At 42.2% G+C, this 20,833-nt stretch overlaps 1 protein-coding gene across 8 annotated transcripts in view; it reads right to left on the bottom strand.

Moving 5' to 3' along the window:
• vav2.L (vav guanine nucleotide exchange factor 2 L homeolog) overlaps positions 1 to 20,833 on the bottom strand; it is a 118,613-nt gene that overhangs the window by 78,933 nt on the left and 18,847 nt on the right. For all 8 annotated transcript variants that reach the window (XM_041572356.1, XM_018229495.2, XM_018229497.2 and 5 more), the window contains exon 2: positions 1,390 to 1,506. In XM_041572356.1, coding sequence (XP_041428290.1) covers positions 1,390 to 1,506 — 117 coding nt within the window. The remainder of the gene's footprint in view (positions 1 to 1,389; positions 1,507 to 20,833) is intronic.

The raw sequence follows: 20,833 nt of genomic DNA, 5'->3' as shown, positions 1-20,833 counted from the left end.
GACCAATAAAAACCAGCGTGAAACAATGACAGAGAGTTTCAACCAAAAAGCGACAACATACACGCCACCTCTGGATGAATAGTCCATTTATCTACTTGGATTTTGAAGGTTGTTAAATACATGTAACCCATATGACAGTGGGGCAAATTCACTAAGCGCCGAAGCGCTGAACGCTAGCGTTAATTCGCTAGCGTTTGTCATTTTCGTTACTGCGCAAATTCACTAACGAACGCTGGCGTAGTTTTGCTAGTGTTACTTCGCACCCTTACGCCAGGCGAATTTTCGCTAGCGACGTAACTACTCAAATTCACTAACTTGCGCAGTGTACTGAACGCTACCTTTTACGCCAGACTTCCTTCGCCACCTCAGACCTGGCGAAGCGCAATAGAGTAGATGGGGATTGTTTCAAAAAAAGTCAATTTTTTTTCTAAGTCCCAAAAAACGCTGGCGTGTTTTCTACATGATGGGTGATAAGGCTGAAAAAGATCGAAATTTTTTTGGGGGCTCCCCTCCTTCCCCCCTCATGGCAACTTACCTAGACAGTGGGCATATGTGTAGGGCAAAATAAAATTTTTATTTGCTGATTTGAAGGTTTTCTAGGCATTTGTAGTGCGGATACGTATTCCTCCATTGAAATTTGAATTTGGTGCCGTATGCAAATTAGCCTTCGCTAGCGTAACTTCGCTTTACATAGCGAATCAACGCTAGCGCAACTTCGCATCCTTACGCTACCCCTGAGCGCAACTTCGGATTTTAGTGAATTTGCGGAGCGCTGGCGAAACTACGCCTGGCGAAGTGCGGTGAAGCGCGCCGAAGTTGCGCCTGGCGCAACTTTGCATCTTAGTGAATTTGCCCCAGTATGTCAAGGTCTTCCCAGGTCTTCCCAGAGAACCAAAAAGAACTAGGTTGCCTACAGAATCCAACATGTTTGGCCTGACGAATAGGGTTGCCACCTTTTCTGGAAAAAAATACCGGCCTTTCTATATTCTTGCCATTTTTTCCTATTAATAACATTGGGATCAACCATAATTTTTGGCTGGTAAAATACCGGCCAGGTGGCAACCCTACTGATGAACCTGGAAAGCTGACCATATATCTGGTTGGAACATGGGCAGGTATTGATCATTCTGACTAAATTACCATTGGGTGAGAACCTCATTGAGTTGTACATGTGGTCCTCTCCAAAAAAGTAATGTAATCAGTTAGTTGATCTGGATAACCACGTTGGTTTCAACATTGGGCAAATACTTTCTTTTGATGACGTCCAGTCTAAGCTTGAATTTCCAGATTTGTGCAGATATCCACCAAATATGGACCGTCGTAATAATCTATATTTCCAAGTAAAGCTGACTTTAGGCCAAATGTTACATTTGGAGTTTTTCTATTTACCTTTCCGAAATCCCGGACATCAAACAAGTCGAAGGGGTCAAAGAGATCACAGTTCCGTAATGCAAACCTGTCGTGGCAAACTTTGAGGAATGTTCGGATGTTCTTCAGGCACAGGAACTAGAAGAGATAAGAACAAAATTGAGGACCAAGGTTTGGCCATAGTTTTAATTCCACTATTAATATATACTCTAAATTAGGCGTTAAAGGGCAACTGAACCTATAGGGGAAAAAAACATTTTTTTTGACAGCATTAATATCTTAGGCCATTATCTGATTTAAAGCATTGATTGGAATTCCCAATAGTCGTTAAGGTTCCTTTAATAAGGCCCTTGCCTCCCTGCTTGATATTGGTTTAGTTCAAATATTGATCACATTGGGAGAAAAATCCCATTGGCCAAGGAAAATGTTGGGTCAATGTCTCTGATTGAACACCCCTCCCTGGTCCTATTGGGGGGAGACCAGTTGCTCTTTCTGTTCAAATATCAACCAGGCCTGTACTTAGATCAAGAGAACATGAGTCAAGTCTATCCAATGTTCCAACAGTCTCATTAATTTAATTGCCCATTTGACATCACCCTTACTGCTATATTCCAAACACACAATTATTTGCTCTATTAAACGCAAAGCAAGAAGAAAGCAAATCTCTCTGCCGCATTAAAATAGATGCATTTAAAACACCACCAGTTACGGTCACCATAAAACATTCCGCTAAAAAATAATGCAAACATCAATATTCCTTTTAAGTGCAGAACAGACCGGTGAAACGATTCCTCCGCCTTCATTACAATCAGCCGGCATTGAGAAGAGAGACAGCCATTAAAAAAAAGCCCTAATGACTTCTATTTTTAAAGGCAACACGGATAAAAAAAAAAAAAAGGAACGCTCAAAATCATTTCAGCCGGCAGCTCTGTGCTAATGTGTTCCCACATTAAGGAAACGCACCGTAATTTGGAAAGTAATTAAAGGCAGGAGTGTGTTTTAGGGCTGGGATCCCAATGATAAAGAAGAGGACGAATTAAAGGGAAACTTCAATGCATTTCTTGGTTTCTTAGTTCAGTAAACCTAGTACCCAAAGAGCGCTATGTTGATAGAGTAAATCACACCTGGATCTCAGGAAGAGAGTTCTATCACTTTGCAAAGAGAGAATAATTTAAGGAGAGGGGACTGGAAATATTTTCATATGGAACACAAGTGGAATGCAGATTAGTGCCGCCAGCGAGAATATATAATGTGAGATATTCAGCACTGCCCTATTTCTAAACATTGACTCCCAAACTTCAAACACTTCCCATGTAGAGATGCAATGTCCAAATAATTATAATTTAAAGCCTGGAAATCACAGATGGGGGGGGGGAGGCAGGATTGTTCCCAGAGACCCCAGAAGAACAGCATCACATTAAGTTAGTAAAGGGGGCCGGAAAAATCAATTTAAGGGGCTCCTCTGCCTCAACAGGACTGATCCCAATTTAATCTATCATTGGTTTGAACTGGGAACCCAAATGTCTAGACATGGAACAGACACACGGGCACAGAGAGCAACTCTAAGGAGCATTTTGGGAAGCACGCTGCTTTAGTAAGGATGCGCCCAATCCAAGATTCGGTTTGTTATGCGGCCAGGAATCGACTTTTTTAAGCAGAATCGACCGAATCCTTGTGCCTGGCTGAGCCGAATCCTTAAAATCACGTTTCATCACAAACCAAGGAAGTAAATAAATGTTTTCTCTTTTCCCTATCCCGATTTGCATATGAAAATTCAAATTTGGCGGTTTTGGATTCAGTGCATCCCTAGAATTAAGTGTCCGTTTTTGTGCAACAATAACGGCCATTGTGGTTCTATTATCCTTTAATAGCCCTATTCTCGACGGATGAACTGCTTTATGTTTTAGCTCATTTGCATACGTGACTAGTGTAGAAAGAATCCAACAAAAACAAAAATGTGACGGACTCAAGTCGGTATGCGTTACCGTGACAGATTATTTCAGAATTATTTCCTGCTTCTTGGTATTGTGACCCAGAAAAATGCTACGTATGGGTAGATACAACAACAAATTAACCAGGGATGGGTTGGTTGCTGCTATTTGTAATATTAGGACAAAAGGCCACTTTCGTAGGTCACATGGTGTACCTGAAAACCCCTAAGCATCCAATGGGATCTCTACATTCCTGCCCTTCCACTTGCACAAAGGGTAAAATTATTCTCCAAATATCCTGCAAACTACCCCGAAAGCAAAGATAATATCGTTCCACCCAGAGCCAGATATACCGGTACAGTGCCTGAAAATGACGGCTAAATGTACTTTTTTCCCCTTTAAACTAGAATTTTGGTTCTCCCCGCAACAGGTCGAACAGGAACAGGTTTCTAAATAAAACCTGACAAATATGCTCAGAATGTTCCAATGACCTTCAGTCGCAGAAAGCCTTCGTCATATTTCAGAAAGTGCAAAAGGAAAAAAAAACCCATCAGATCACCCTCTGATCAATGGCATTTATAGGACATTCCAAGCTGAAGTTTTTCTGTAAATAGGGTGACCTTCAAGAATAGCGAGAAGCCGAAGAGAGCGTCCGTGATCTAGCAAAAACCATAAGAATACTAAATGTGATTAGAACATTCACTGAGGGGTCACTGGTGGCCTGCAACTGTTTCTACCTTGTCAAAATGCTTATTTATGGAGTAAAAAAAAAAAGAGATTCTACAGAAGAAGCCAAAGGATTTCCAGCATTTAGCCAAACGTATAGAAGAATAAAAGGGAGAGCGGCCCAATTTGTCTATGTTCGAAAGAGAATCCTCTTCCTGCAAGTTGAAAGGTTGCGCTAAGAGCCCACACATGTTAAACTTGGCCGCAATCCATAGACAATGGCTCAGTGCCGAACTTGCAGTTACACCGCCATCGCTCATCCTGCTTCTGGGTTTGGCTTGCAGCTATCCCTGTATCCACTCAAACACGGGGTCTTACAAGAAACCAAAAAAACAGAGATTTAAAGAGATTTTTTGGCTCCATACAACTGAAAGGTCACCACCAGAACCCAAATATTGCCTTGCTTGCCCATGACCAAAATGGTCCAAGGTTCTCCTGGTGCCTTGTGGCAGACCCCCAACCTAAAATAAATATGTGTTAACAAAAACTGCAACCCTGGAGCTACTACGACTAGGGATGTAGCGAACTGTTCGCGCGAACTTCGACTGTTCGCGTCCGCCGCAAGTTCGCGAACGTTGCGGGACGTTCGCCAATAGGCGTTCGCGTCAAAATCGGATGTTCGAAGTTCGCGAACAGTTCGCGAACTGTTCGCATTTTTTGCCGGTGTTCGCGAACGGCGTTCGCGAACACATACTCGGCGGTTCGCTACATCCCTAACTACGACTCTTGATTAGAGTCCTGCATGGAACCAATTTCTAAGACCCAGACCCGAACCCACAACCCGCAGTCCGAATCGCAACCCATATATTTACCCGCTTTGATCTGCTATCCGACCCAGACCCGCAAATGCCTTACCTGCAAACCGACCACCATCAAACAGGAAGTGATGTTGCTGCAGACTGGAAGTGACATCATCAAAAATGGGCCGGGACAGAATCAAGTTTTGTAAAACTTTAAAAGGAGTAAAATATAGACAATAGCACCCGCATCCCGACCCGGGACCCACAGACCCGCATCTATACCGGCACCTGAAAATCCTCCCCTAATTCCGCAGGGTGCCCGCTTTTTTGCGGGTACCCGACCCGCTGCAGGACTCTACCATGGATCTCGTAGTAGATCCAGGGGTTCCCAAAGTGGGCTGTGTCAATAGCCTTGTGACCAGTGAATCAAACACCGAAAACGATCAACCAAGAAATTGCAAGTGCATCTATTTTGACAAATTGCAACTGTAGCAGATGCAACTCAGAGCATGGCCTCGATTACTCTGGGATTATGGGATAAGCAGCTGCATTATGGGCCAAATACATGCCGATCTGCATCTAAAATCATGAACATTTCATTTGTGTTTGGAAATGACCCCTTTTACTACTTATGAGTAACTATATTGTTGTCCAGTTCCGACCCAAGCCTAACATTGACTGAATGGCCAACAGAAGTCTCCATTGTCCCTCTCGTATGGCGGCACACTAATTCTACATTTAACACCATAAATTGAGGGGACTCAAACAAATATCTCTATGGTGCCTCTAAAACCTGTTTAAAAACTACAAACTGTTAATTTGGACAACACCATGGTATATGCTCCCACTATTAGGTTCTTGTTTCCTGTCCATCTACAAACGTCCACCACATCCAACCAAAGAACACTATTTTTGAATCAAGGACATACTACATAACAAAAATAGACCACACATCAGCCTAATGTATTATACACTCATACACACATGTATATTTTAACAAATACATGAAAGAAACACATCACATCCATATTTAGTGCCAATGAGTCTAGGGCTTCCAGCTTATCAAACTGTGAAATACAAGAGAGAAGCATTTCCACATGAAACAGCAGTCATAAAGTCAACGAACCATGTGCATACATTTACACTTTGGGTTTTTTTTGGGGCTATCTTTATAAAAAATTCTATGCGGTCGCACCTGGGTAGAAGAGCACGAGTGTGCCGCGGGAAGGAAGTATTAATAGAAATGGCGGTTACTCATGCACGATTCCCTTTTGTGCAGTGGGTTTCTGGTGAGGGCTCTTACAATAAACACTTTGGTTATTTCACAGGCTTTTTAAGAGGCTACATAATATAGAAGGGATAGCAGTCTCCAAGAGGTTCACTCATTTATGGGAGGAAAATCTAAGATAAGGACCCGCTGGGAAATCTCCTCCTCTTCAAACACACAGAGTTGTTGATACCCAAGTGCAAAAAATAAACATTCCTCAGCAAGATGAAAATTTTAACAAGAACCTCTCCTCTTCTGTGTTGTTCTTCAAAGCTCAACATCATAAATAGTTTTAGGAAACATGAAATGAAGGTTCCAGCAATTATTGTTGATGCCCAAGTTTCAATGTGTGTTGAGCAAAGACAGGAGTTTTGAAAACCATCCCTGGTATAGTTGGCCCAAAAGTTCACTTTCTGGGAGTCCTTAGAACTCCAAACAGGGAAACGTAGACTGAGCACATTTTAAAAACCACCCCTGATGTAGTTGACCCAAAAGTTCACTTTCTGGGAGTCCTTAGAACTCCAAACAGGGAAACATAGACTGGGCACATTTTGAAAACCACCCCTGGTATAGTTGGCCCAAAAGTTCACTTTCTGGGAGTCCTTAGAACTCCAAACAGGGAAACGTAGACTGGGCACATTCTGAAAACCACCCCTGATGTAGTTGGCCCAAAAGTTCACTTTCTGGGAGTCCTTAGAACTCCAAACAGGGAAACATAGACTGGGCACATTTTGAAAACCACCCCTGGTATAGTTGGCCCAAAAGTTCACTTTCTGGGAGTCCTTAGAACTCCAAACAGGGAAACGTAGACTGGGCACATTCTGAAAACCACCCCTGATGTAGTTGGCCCAAAAGTTCACTTTCTGGGAGTCCTTAGAACTCCAAACAGGGAAACATAGACTGGGCACATTCTGAAAACCACCCCTGATGTAGTTGGCCCAAAAGTTCACTTTCTGGGAGTCCTTAGAACTCCAAACAGGGAAACATAGACTGGGCACATTCTGAAAACCACCCCTGATATAGTTGGCCCAAAAGTTCACTTTCTGGGAGTCCTTAGAACTCCAAACAGGGAAACGTAGACTGGGTACACACAGTCTTTTATATTGACAATCTAGATCCGGCAACATTACATAAACAACTAATGATATTCCCAGAAACTTTCAATTAACGCATTTAGAGACTATGAATGGTGGTGGATGAATACTTTCTTCAGTTTTGTACAAACATGACCAAAGTCCATCCTTGTTTCTCAACCTGTCTTGTTTCTCAACCTGCTCATAAAAGGATAACATTTTGGGCATACTATTCTAGACTTAGGAGACAGACGAGAAGAAAAAAAAGAGACTGGTCCTTAATGGCAGTGATCCACAAACACCCCAAAAACCCCTTGGATGTTTCTCCCAGTGGCCTCAAAGAAGATGCTGATTTTCAAATTCCTGGCTTGGAAGCATGTGTTGGTAAATACATACCAGGTGTACTGCCATACACAGCCTCATAGAGGGTTATCAAATAGCCTATTACAGCACTTACTTGGCATCCCCCAGAAACCTTTTTCATGCCTGCGTTGCTCCTCAATTATTTTTACATTTGAATGTGGCTCACAGGTAAAAAAAAGGTTTGGGAACCCCCACTTTATCGTATAGTAAGCAGCGAGACCCTTTGGGCTTCCCCAGAAGTCTCATGCTTCATTTTCAACAATGGCTAATAATTTGGCTACTCCAGACAAAGCCAACAGTTTACCTTGTTGGCCAGGTTTGAAAATCAAGTGGAAAAAAAGTCTAAATTGGCCCAAAACATGTGCTGCCAAATTGGGTTCATGTCCGGACCTCCCCAAACAAATTGCCCTGCACCATATATTATGCCAGAAGAGCTTTCAGATCTCGCCTTATTTTTTGGGGCATGTGTGTGATGACACCATTCCCCACTTCAGATAATGAGCTTTCAGAGGCACTTGTGTTTCTCTAGCAAAAGGCAGCTGGCAGAGCACTAAAAACACACGCACAAATGTTCACCACTAAATTACAACAGCCATGAATATTGATCTCTTTGTTCTTTAAGCACCTGGTACAGATCTGCTTTTAGAATGATCTATATGGTGAACCTTCAGAAAGCCTCTGGGAATCATCAAGCTCAGAACTCTGACGGAATCCGAAACATGTGTCTCTTTCGGTGGCCAGGGTGTTACAATAACCGTTCAAAGGGTTTCGGTTAAGCCCTCCATGACAAGTCTACTTCTTCTCTAAAGTGCCTCTCACTTTATTTTGATTGTGGGTGCGGTTGCTGGTTGTCTGTACACCCTGCCTGGTATTCACAAAACTTTGGCACCACGGAGGATTTCTACTAAAATTGTGTTCTGGAATGTATTTAACTCATTGGGAGCTGCAATACAGTCTTCCTTGTATGATTGTGTAGCTTAGGACATTCCACTACAAACAAAGAATAACAGTGGGGCCCGTGACTAATCCAATACAGAAGTACGCATGCAGAACAAAAATCTGTGTGCTTTACAATTTGTCGTGTGCACTGGTGTGAATGAACAACATTGCATGGCCTGAGGGAAAAATTGTTACAATCAGGTGCACATAACAGAAAGCACGCGATAGTGTGAATGAAAGAGAAATAGAGCGAGAGAGAGGATGAAACGTATAGAATGAAGTTTGAGCATTCAATGTTTTCTTTGTGGACCATACCATTCCAACAGAGAGTGTTGCAAAAGTGTTGCAAAAAGTCTGGAAGGCAATCAAACATGACCTTGCAGGGTAGTATATTATTTAGAGACAGCGAGATAGCAACTACCATTTATTCTTCTCAGTGGTATTGTCCAGAGAAGACTGAAGACTCATTCTTCTAATTGGTGTAGGCAAGTGAAAGCTACCTGTCTCCTAGACCTCCCATTGGCTGTGTTTGTGCATCGTCCCTGTGCTTTAAACTTAAACATTAAAACCGGCAACTTGTCATTCAGATTCAGATTAAGAATTGGAGAATTCCAGGGAAAAAACAACTAATTGCCTCCCCATCCACCACATATAGATTGAAGGTTGGGCATTCAAGGTTTTCTTTGTGGACCATACCATTCCAACAGAGAGTGTTCAAAAACAGCATTCTGTTACGGTAAAGTCTAAAAAGGTGATCGAACGTGACCTTGCAGGGTAGTATATTATTTAGAGACAGCGAGCTAGCAAATACTATTTAGTGGTAAAAACTATCATTTTTATTCTTCCCTGTGGTATGGTCCGGAGAAGAGTGAAGGCATTGGTGTAGACAAGTGAAAGCTACCTGTCTCCTAGACCATTCATTGGCTGTGTTACGTGCATAGTCCCTGTGCTTTGAACTTAAACTTTAAAACAGGGCAACTTGTCATTCAGAGTCAGATTAAGCATTGGAGAATTCCAGAGGACATTTATGGACCATACCAACTTACTCCCAACAAAGAGCACAACGTGAATGAAGTTTGAGCATTTATGGACCATGCCAACTTAACCCAACAAAGAGCACAACTAGTTGCCCCCCCCATCCACGACCAGTTGCTTTGAACTTAAACCTTGAAACAGGGCAACTTGTCATTCAGACTCAGATTAAGCATCGGAAGAATTCCAGAGGACATTTATGGAGTGAAGACATTGGTGTAGACAAGTGAAAGCTACCTGTCTCCTAGACCGCCCATTGGCTGAGTTACTTGCATAATCCCTGTGCTTTGAATTTAAACTTTAAAACAGGGCAACTTGTCATTCAGAGTCAGATTAAGCATTGGAGAATTCCAGAGGACATTTATGGACCATACCAACTTACTCCAACAAAGAGCACAACGTGAATGAAGTTTGAGCATTTATGGACCATGCCAACTTACCCCAACAAAGAGCACAACTAGTTGCCCCCCCCCAATCCACCAGCAGTTGCTTTGAACTTAAACCTTAAAACAGGGCAACTTGTCATTCAGACTCAGATTAAGCATCGGAGAATTCCAGAGGACATTTATGGACATTTTTGGAGTGAAGACATTGGTGTAAACAAGTGAAAGCTACCTGTCTCCTAGACCGCCCATTGGCTGTGTTACGTGCATAGTCCCTGTGCTTTGGACTTTAACCTTAAAACAGGGCAACTTGTTATTCAGACTCAGATTAAGCATTGGAGAATTCCAGAGGACACAACGTGAATGAAGTTTGAGCATTTATGGACCATACCAACTTACTCCAACAAAGAGTGTTGCAAAACAGCATTTTGTTATAGTAAACTCCGAAAGGAGATCGAACATGACCTTGCAGAGTAGTATATTATTTAGAGAAAGCGAACTAGCAAATACCATTTAGTGGTAAAAACTGTCATTTTTATTCTCCCCCGTGGTATGGTCCAGAGAAGAGCGAAGGCTCATTCTTCTTATTCGTGTAGACAAGTGAAAGCTACCTGTCTCCTAGACCGCCCATTGGCCATGTTTCATGCATCGTCCCAGTGCTTTGAACTTTATACTTTAAACCAGGGCAACTTGTCATTCAGATTCAGATAAAGAATTGGAGAATTCCAGAGGACACAATGAGTTGCCTCCCCACCCACCACTAAGTCTTACAAATCGCCCAAAGTTGCCGGCATACGGCTGGATGATAAGTGAGCGCTAAATGAACGACTGGTGGAAACCTTTACTCTGCATGCTAGTGGGGCTGCAGAATAGGAAAGAGGTTTGAACGCAAACAGATGTGAGCTTGTTGCATCCAGAGAAGCTAACAGCCCCCCTAATGATAAGTTGGCGGACTTTGGGAGGTGGGTGATGTTCTCTACTGCAAATTGGATCCAGAAAACTGGCAAAAAGAAAGAAATAACCGCTGTGACTCCTTAAAGGATAACAAAACACTTGATATATGGATTTAGGAACAGCTTAACACTAACACATTGTTGCTTCAGAGACTTCAGTTAACCATTAAAGGCCAAGTAATGCCCTCATAATCCTTTCTGCTCGGCGGAGGCAAAGGGCAGGCAGAAACATCGAGGAATATAAAAGGCACAAGTCTGAACAGCTTGCCTGAAATGCTATCACTCATTAATGCACGTCTGGTGTCCGCGGGCAGGGGGAAATGATTTTACCTTGCACTTCCCGCTGTTCCTTGTCATATTACATTACATGCTCATCAGCAGGAAGCGCGCGGCTCGCAGGGAAATTTATTTCACCGGCTCGATGAAAACATTAAAAAGGAAAGAACTGCTAAGAGTTCCACTGAGGTGAAGAATGTTCCACAGCGATACGAGCGAATGGCGTGATATCGCCCTCAAGCAACAATAAGTTTGCTTCAAAACGTTTTAAAGGGGAACTGAAACCTAAATAATGTTTTCAATATTCCATCCATTATTATCATATCTTTCTCCAATAAAGCTATTAACAGAAATATTACAACTGATGCAGGCACACTGCTCCTTAATAATGTTATTAGTTATGACAGCTTACAGGGGTGGGGCAAGGAGTCAGTGGGTGGGACTAGAGCACTCTGAATATTACAGAGGGAGGAGCTATAAGTCTGCAACTGAAGCAGTGGGTGGGACTAGAAAACTAATGGGGAGGAGCCATAAGTTTGTACTTGAAGCAGTGGGTGTGACTAGAACACTGATGGAAGCTGAGAGGGGGTGGGGCTGGGAGTCTTTAATTGAAGCAGTAGGTGGGACTAGGACACTCTGATGGAAGCTTACAGGGGAAGGAGCAATACATCTGTAAGTGAAGCAATGGGTGGGACTAGACCACTCTGATGGAATTGTAAATGGGGGAGGGGCAAGGAGTCTATAACTGAAGCAGTGGGTGTGACTAGAACACTCTGATGGAAGCTTAGAGGGGTGGGGCTGGGAGTCTGTAACTGAAGCAGTGGGTGGTTCTAGAACACTCTGATGGAAGCTTAGAGGGGTGGATCTGGAAGTCTAACTCAAGCAGTGGGTGGGACAAGAACACTGATGGAGCTGAGAGGGGTGGGGCTAAGAGTCTGTAACTGAAGTAGTGGGTGGGACTAGGACAGTCTGATGGCAGCTTAGAGGGGTGGGGCTGGGAGTCTGAAACTGAAGCAGTGGGTGGAACTAGCGAATCAGAATTGTTGGTGAAAACGGTTCACCAATGCACAATCCTGCACATACAGTAATATAAACCAATGCCATTGTTCTGTTTTCCCATTAACATTCATAATTCTAAAACCGGATTGCCAATACAGTTTGCCCATTTCCAACCCATTTTAATCAAATACACCCGGACTAACCCATAATCGAATGCACCCGCGCAAGTGGCCTACTCTGCCCTATGGCCCAAATCCTGGATCCAAATGGGTTACGGGCCGCCCTGAATTCACCTTACAAAGCCACTGGCAAGCTCATGATAAATGATTAAAAATTATTAGAATAAGCCTTAGAAATGCCTCGTGCCGGTTCTAATAATGCAGAAGAGAAGCGGCCAGATATTCGCCCTGGCAGAGGGCACGTACAGCCGTAGCCCAGATATTGAAGAGGTTGCCACCCCTCTGCGCACAAACCATAAATTTATACGGTTGCCGAATTGCTACTAATTGCCCTTGTACAGCATCACGGGCGGCTCCCCTCCTTTTGATTTACAACTGTAAATGGGCTTCAGGTGTCCAACAGAACACTGGCGGATCATTCATTTTTATGTCATTTTTTTTCCCTTTATTACCTGCCCAATGAGGCAAGCAGCTTTACTGCTGGCCTGTAAGCCTCGGATCAACAGTAACATATTCCGCATATTTAATTGCATTTCTTCTCCGGCAGGAAGATTGAGCATCGCTCCGTCTGATGGAGACGGTATTAAAGGGCCCATAAACCCAATTCCCTAAGTCCATCTTATTGTATCAAAGCAGAAGGAAACAATCTTTAAAGAATTAATGTCCTCATTGTTTCAGCCATAAATGCTCGTTTTTTATATCCACGGCATTTCTGTTCCAGAGGGTTCCTAGGTTCGATTCCGGGCAGGGACTATATTCAAGAAGTTTATTTGTCCTTCCCAAGTCTGTGTGGGTTTCCTCCCACATTCCAAAAAACAAACGTACAGGTTAATTTTCCCTGGTGTGTGTTAGTTTAATAGGGCCCTTAGATAGTAAGCTCTACTGGGGAAGACAATGATGTATAATATTTTTAAAGCTCAATGGAATAAGTTGGCGCCATATAAATAAATTTAGATACCAGGCTTCCTATACAAAACATGCATAACCTTAACTTGTTCGAGTGCCTCGGGTCAGACTGTTAGGGGGAAGGTTCTTCTATAAGCGCTGTCAATCAAATGATGACTATAGAGAATGGAGTGTATTATAGGACTGACACATGTCATGCAAGGCATGCCCGCTTGTGTATACACCTAATAGAGAATTCTGATTCTACAGCAGCCCCGAGCTATTAGATAATGTCCTTCTGGACACAATGAAGACATAAAGGGATACTGTCATGGGAAAACATGTTTTTTTCAAAACGCATCAGTTAATAGTGCAACTCCAGCAAAATTCTGCAATGAAATCCATTTCTTAATAGAGCAAACAGATTTTTTTATATTCAATTTTGAAATCTGAGATGGGGCTAGACATGTTGTCGATTTCCCAGCTGACCCTGGTCATGTGACTTGTGCCTGCACTTTAGGCGAGAAATGGTTTCTGGCAGGCTGCTGTTTTTCCTTCTCAATGTAACTGAATGTGTCTCAGTGGGACCTGGATTTTACTATTGAGTGTTGTTCTTAGATCTACCAGGCAGCTGTTATCTTGTGTTAGGGAGCTGTTATCTGGTTACCTTCCCATTGTTCTTTTGTTTGGCTGCTGGGGGGAAAAGGGAGGGGATGATATCACTCCAACTTGCAGTACAGCAGTAAAGAGTGATTGAAGTTAATGGGAGCACAAGTCACATGACTTGGGGCAGCTGGGAAATTGACAAAATGTGTAGCCCCATGTCAGATTTCAAAATTGAATATAAAAAAACTGTTTCCTCTTTTGAGAAATGGATTTCAGTGCAGAATTCTGCTGGAGCAGCACTATTAACTGATTCATTTTGGGAAAAAAAAATTTTCCCATGACAGGGGGCAGCTGATATCCAAGACACAAATTTGGAACAGAAGTGTTTTCAATCATGTGTTGACATGGTAATCATCTGTACTGGTATTTTCCCGCATTGTGACATCATTTTTGCCCACTGTTTTTTCATGAAACAAACCATATCGCTCCATTTGCTGTAAGTGTATATAAAGCTGGGAATAGAAGGGAAGAGCCAAATAAAGGGATCTATTTTCAATCTGGAATACTCATGGCCAAATGGGAGAGATCTAATTGTTGGGGTCCCTGGGCTAATGATCATCCATTTTTTCTACTGGTCCTTTAAATGCAATAAAACATTATTTCATTCTAATATTTATTAAAAAGAATGTGTTCATTTTGCAGTCACAGGGGGATTTATGTGCAAGGTTCAGAGAGTTGATGTGCATGTTGTAAAGTGCAAATCCAAAAGGCTTCATGAATGACGTGTATATATACAGCTACTGTATATCTATATACTGCACCCAGTGCAAGTGCATCTTCCTGTGTAATTGCTGACAATTTAGCACCGAGCCTGGCAGCTCAGAGTCAGAGCTGAAGACATTATCTGTCAGGGGCAGTTTACGTTCCTAGAAAAATTAAATTTAATGAGCAAGACAGGCCTAAGCTTACGCCTTCCTGCAATCCTCAGGAGGTTAGAATGAGGTCAACTAGAAAGTTAAAAATGGAAAAATACCCTATTTATAAGTAGGGATACTTTTTCCATAAATAGAAAGTAAAAGCACAAGATATAGTTTACTGTGTGCAGAATATTTGTATTTATACATATCGAAGGAAGGTGCCATATTGATTCCCTTAGACAGTACAGTATGAGGGTATAGCTTATTGTGTGCCCAGAACATTCCTTCTCTGTATATTTGTATTTATACATATGGGAGGAGGTGCCATATTGATTCCCTTAGACAGTACAGTATGAGGGTATAGCTTATTGTGTGCCCAGAACACTCCTTCTCTGTATATTTGTATTTATACATATGGGAGGAGGAGGTGCCATATTGATTCCCTTAGACAGTACAGTATGAGGGTATAGCTTATTGTGTGCCCAGAACACTCCTTCTCTGTATATTTGTATTTATACATATGGGAGGAGGAGGTGCCATATTGATTCCCTTAGACAGTACAGTATGAGGGTATAGCTTATTGTGTGCCCAGAACATTCCTTCTCTGTATATTTGTATTTATACATATGGGAGGAGGTGCCATATTGATTCCCTTAGACAGTACAGTATGAGGGTATAGCTTATTGTGTGCCCAGAACACTCCTTCTCTGTATATTTGTATTTATACATATGGGAGGAGGAGGTGCCATATTGATTCCCTTAGACAGTACAGTATGAGGGTATAGCTTATTGTGTGCCCAGAACATTCCTTCTCTGTATATTTGTATTTATACATATGGGAGGAGGTGCCATATTGATTCCCTTAGACAGTACAGTATGAGGGTATAGCTTATTGTGTGCCCAGAACATTCCTTCTCTGTATATTTGTATTTATACATATGGGAGGAGGAGGTGCCATATTGATTCCCTTAGAGTAGACAGTACAGTATGAGGGTATAGCTTATTGTGTGCCCAGAACATTCCTTCTCTGTATATTTGTATTTATACATATGGGAGGAGGAGGTGCCATATTGATTCCCTTAGACCAGGGATCCCCAACCTTTTTCACCCGTGAGCAACATTTGGATGTAAAAAGAGCAGCCTACAAGAGACTCAGTTTACCATTACACCTGGTTTTTATACAATCAAATCTTGCCTCCAAACCTGGAATTCAAAAATAATCCCCTGCTTTGAGGCCACTGAGAGCAACATCCAAGGGTTTGGGGAGCAACATGTTGCTCACGAGCTACTGGTTGGGGATCACTGCCTTAGACAGTACAGTATAAGGGTACAGCTTATTGTGTGCCCAGAACATTCCTTCTCTGTATATTTGTATTTATACATATGGGAGGAGGTTCCATATTGATTCCCTTAGACAGTACAGTATGAGGGTACAGCTTATTGTGTGCCCAGAACATTCCTTCTCTGTATATTTGTATTTATACATATGGGAGGAGGAGGTGCCATATTGATTCCCTTAGACAGTACAGTATGAGGGTAAAGTCTATTGTGTGCCCAGAACATTCTTTCTCTGTCCTTAATTATCCATGCCAACCATTTGGTTGTAAAAAGACCATATTTTAGGTTCCCTTCGTTATCACACGACAAGCACTTGAGGTTACTAATTAACAACATAGTATCAGATGCAATGCCTACAGAGAAAACTCACACGGCCGCCCTAACTGGGATTTTAGCAGGTTCCTGGTTTGCCACAATGAATTACCAGCAGTCACAGAGCCAGGCAGCCCTTGGCTGGTACTATTTATATATGTATGTGTGAAGCTCGAGGCTCAAAGCCAATAAGATCTGACAGCTGCTACGAGCCGCACTGCAAATGATTTACACACAAAATCATCTCAGCGCAGAGGTTTTTTCTTTTTAAAATACATATATTTTTTGGCAGGTGTTTCTGCCTGGCGATGCCAAGGTAGCTCCGCACTGACTCGTTGCAATTCAATACGAGAGATAGATGCTAACATGCCACGGGCAAGTGAAGCAGCCAGAGAACAGGAATGTCACCCTGGTCCAATGAATTTGTCTTCTACTTGTGACCTTCAAAATCCAAGTCGTGGTTCCCTAAATGAACAACGTTGCATAAGGTTGCCAGACCCAGGCTGTTTTCATAGGCTTATTTAATGGCCAATGTTTTGCTGATGGACCAAGAGAGCAGAACAGCAATGAGGTGGAGGGGCTGTTGGTCAACATGTGGTTGATTTAAACTAAATCAGAATGTGCCATTCCAAAGTTTGACCAGAACAACAAACAACCAGGTTTTTTTTGTGTTTTCCTTGGATCAGAGGTCCCCTACCTTTTTTACCCATGAACCTATGTTGAAAGAGTTGGGGAGCAACACCAACATGAGGCCACCAGTCTATGTGGACTGGCAGACCACATGAGGCTCTGTTGGGCAGTACACCTGGTTTTTATGCAACCAAAACTTGCCACCAAGCCAGGAATCCAAAAATAAGCATCTGCTTTAAGGCCACTGGGAGCAACATCCAAGGGGTTGTTGAGCAACTGGTTGGGGATCATTGGGCTTAGATGGTCACCTTCAGACCAACCAATTGGAAGGCTAAGTAAAAATTTCAAGATTAAATGACAACCGCAAGGGCCAAAAATGTTTTTTGCTCATGACCACATTGAATTTCGGCAGGTTAAATAACCCTTTTATATGACGTAAAAGCTTAGTGATCCATTAAGCATGGAGTGAAACTCTCAATGATATTCATAAAACAACTTTGCCATCAGAGATGATGATGATACAGTTGCACAATACTGATATTTTATCTAGATTTCTTGCCTCCAGGCCAGGAATTCAAAAATAAGCATCTGCTTTAAGGACACTTGGAGCAACATCCAAGGGTTTGGTGAGCAACTGGTTGGGGATCATTGGGCTTATATGGTCACCTTTAGACCAACCAACTGGAAGGCCAAGAGGAAAGCTAAGATAGCATTTCAAGATTAAATGCCAATCGCAAGGGCCAACAATGGTTTTTGCTAATGACCACATTGAATTGCTGCTCAAAGAAACTCAATAGTTTTAGGTGTTTATGTTATGATGTAGTGATTAGTCTCCTGGAGACTATTCCAATGGCTTCAGAACATTTCCTTCTTGCTCTTTAGGCACAACAGTGACAAGCTTAAAGGAAACACAAACAGCAGACGATCCACATGGAGGACAGTGTGAGAACCCAACATAGGGCAGTACCTAGTACAACTTTTCTAGCCATCCTCCAATTAAGGAGGCAGGAGAGGAGACACAGTGCAAACCTTCGTGTCCTGAGCAGAAGTTGAGGGCCCCTCTGTTCTGGACTATATGTCAATATACTACCAATCCCGGAGCAGGTTTGACATTTAATCAGTTGATGCACAATGTTGGCCAGTGCATTGTCAATAGGAAGGTAGCCATACCAAAAGCCAGTTGGTTGGAGACTGTAGAAGAATGCACCATTTATGGAGCTTTAAGGTATTTCCCAGTGGACGTCACAGCTATAGCCATTGATTAAATCCCATCTGCCCAACAGAACCCCATTCAGAAATGTCCATTCTCTCTCTCTCTCTCCCTCTTTTTTAATCATTTTAATTCCTAAAAACCTCCAGCTGCTTATAAAAAGATCAATTTTTTATTACTATTCCCACTTTACATACTTTCTCTCATTATTACTTGATTTGCCTTGTCCATAAGAATAATGTCTCTTATTCATATCCTACTGTACCGTAGCGGTTAAAATTACCGCTTTTTTTTTTTTTTCCTAATGAGAAACACTTTTGAGATTTCGCTTCTCTTGGAAAGAAATCAGAACATCGTTTGAAGTAATTAAACTTTTTTCCTTTTTTTTTTTTTTTTTAGATATTGATGAAAGGGAGGAGGAAGAACCGGAGATCTGTCTTTGTTTAAATGAACATATGACAGCTCAGCTCCGCATATTGACAAGGCCCTTTTTTTGTCTTCATTTCAAGACAAAGGGCAATTAGAACTGTGACTGGTGCAAAGATATTCAAACCCTTTCATTTTCCCTTTCACCGAAATTGGAGTTGAGGCAGAGACACTGCCCTTTTTTTTTTTCCTTTTTCATTAGTGCAACAACCAATAACTACGGCAAGCATTGGGAGAGGGAATTAGCTCGAAAGGGGTAATTCAGTAATGAATAGAGTAACAAAGAAGCCATAGAGCTCCATTACAGTAGTTAAATACCCCTTTTAGCTGACGTAAAAGCCTAGTGATCCATTAAGCATGGAGTGACACTATAAGGGATATTCATAAAACAACTTTGCCATCAGAGATGATGATGATGATGCCGTCGTTGAATATGGATATTTTATGTAGATTCCATTTAATACACAGGGGTAGAACGTGGACTCCAATCAAATTGTGGGGGTCATGAGATATGCCTGCTCCCAATCTCAACAAAAATTCAGAGAAATGGGTTATATAATGGGATATCATAACATGATATTCATAATAAACACAATAAAAACTAAAATGCAGAAAAAAAAATGTATAGGGCACATTTAGCTCCAGGACAAATTTAACAGCAAGCCCCAAGGATAATTATTTTTGTGTGTCCTCGTCTCCCCAGCAATTTTGGAACTCAAGCTCCCATTATTGGCTAGCTGAGGAGGAGGACCGTTGTATTTCACTCAATTGTCCAAGACTGAGCAACCTCAGGGAATTTGTTTCTGAATATAACTAGAAACTAGTCTTCTGAGCTGTTAAAAAAAAAAAAGGTTTAAAGGTCTTTAGGATGGCAAAAAAAATGCCAATGCTGGCAGTTGTGGTCAACATTTGTGCTACGTGATTGTAAGAACCACAGAAACTTTGCAAAATTAAATTGGATTATTATTCAAAACACAATTATCCCATAAGCAGCTGAGGAAGGCAAGCCAAAGAAAGCTCTAGATCTGCAATTTCTAGAAGCCAAACCAATGTCAACTCTTTAGAACATCTCCTATTCTACTGGCAACAACTTCCCACTAATGAAATTTATTCCACCAGGATTGGAACTTGTCCCGATCCTGGGGGAAAAAAAGAAGAGACAATGCTCTTCCAAGTCAAAAACAAGACCAAGCCAATAAAAATCCTTAAAGAGACTTCAATTCTTTCTCTGCTAAATGATGTCAACCTACAAAAAAGTATTCTGTAGATATCCAAACTGTATGGAAAAGTGCACACGCTAAGATTTGGTGAGATTTAGTCGCCCAGTGACAAATTGCCTCTTTTTCGGGCGACTAATCTCCCTGATTGCCTTCCCACCGGGTAGAATCGAAACCAACAGCGGAACGGCACTTGAATCGCTTCGTTTTCCAAAGTTGCCTCACGAGCAGGGGCGTAACTATAGAGGAAGCAGACCCTGCGGCTGCCTCGCCCAGGAGGTATAGGGGCCCCATGAGGCCCTAATTCATATACAATTTCAATAAATATTGGAGAAACAAGTCAACCTCTAAACATTTTGGGGGCCTGAAAAATAATTTGCTGTGGGGCCCAGTAATATCTAGTTACGCCACTGCTCACGAGGAAACTTTGGGCGACTTCGGAAAACAAAGTGCTCAGAGTGCCTTCCCGACGGCGATTTAGGTTCTAGCCGGCTGGAAGGCAGTTTGGGGATAATAGTCGCCGAAGAAAAATAAATCGGCTCTCGGAGTGCTTTGTTTTCTGAAGTCGCGTTGAGATTTAGTTGCCCGGCGACAAATTGTCTCTTCTTTGGGCGACCAATCTCCCTGAAAAGCCGGCTAGAATCGGGATTGCGATTCTAGCCGGCTTTTCAGGGAGATTGGTCGCCCAAAGAAGAGACAATTTGTCGCCGGGCAACTAAATCTCCCCGAATCTTAGAGTGTGAACTTACCCTAAAAACCACCCTAAGTAGGGCGTACAGCAGTAGAAGGAAGGCCCAGCCTCAAAACCAACTTAAGATTAGTGATGGGCGAATTAGTCGCCAGACGCAAATTTGCGCGATTCGCCGCCAGCGAATAAATTCGCGAAAATTCGCTGGCGTCAAAAAATTTCTTTTTTAGAAAAACCGGACGTCATACAATTCGCCCATTACTACTTAAGATGTTTTATTTGAGCTTCAGGAGGCCAACAAACCTTGGACCTAGCTTAAAACAAACACTTCAGCCAAGCTTTTAAAACTCTCCTACTGACAGTGTCCTCATTCTA

This window comes from Xenopus laevis, chromosome 8L, assembly GCF_017654675.1.
Source record: "Xenopus laevis strain J_2021 chromosome 8L, Xenopus_laevis_v10.1, whole genome shotgun sequence".
NCBI lineage: Eukaryota > Metazoa > Chordata > Amphibia > Anura > Pipidae > Xenopus > Xenopus laevis.
This window is presented reverse-complemented; position numbering and strand designations above follow the sequence as displayed.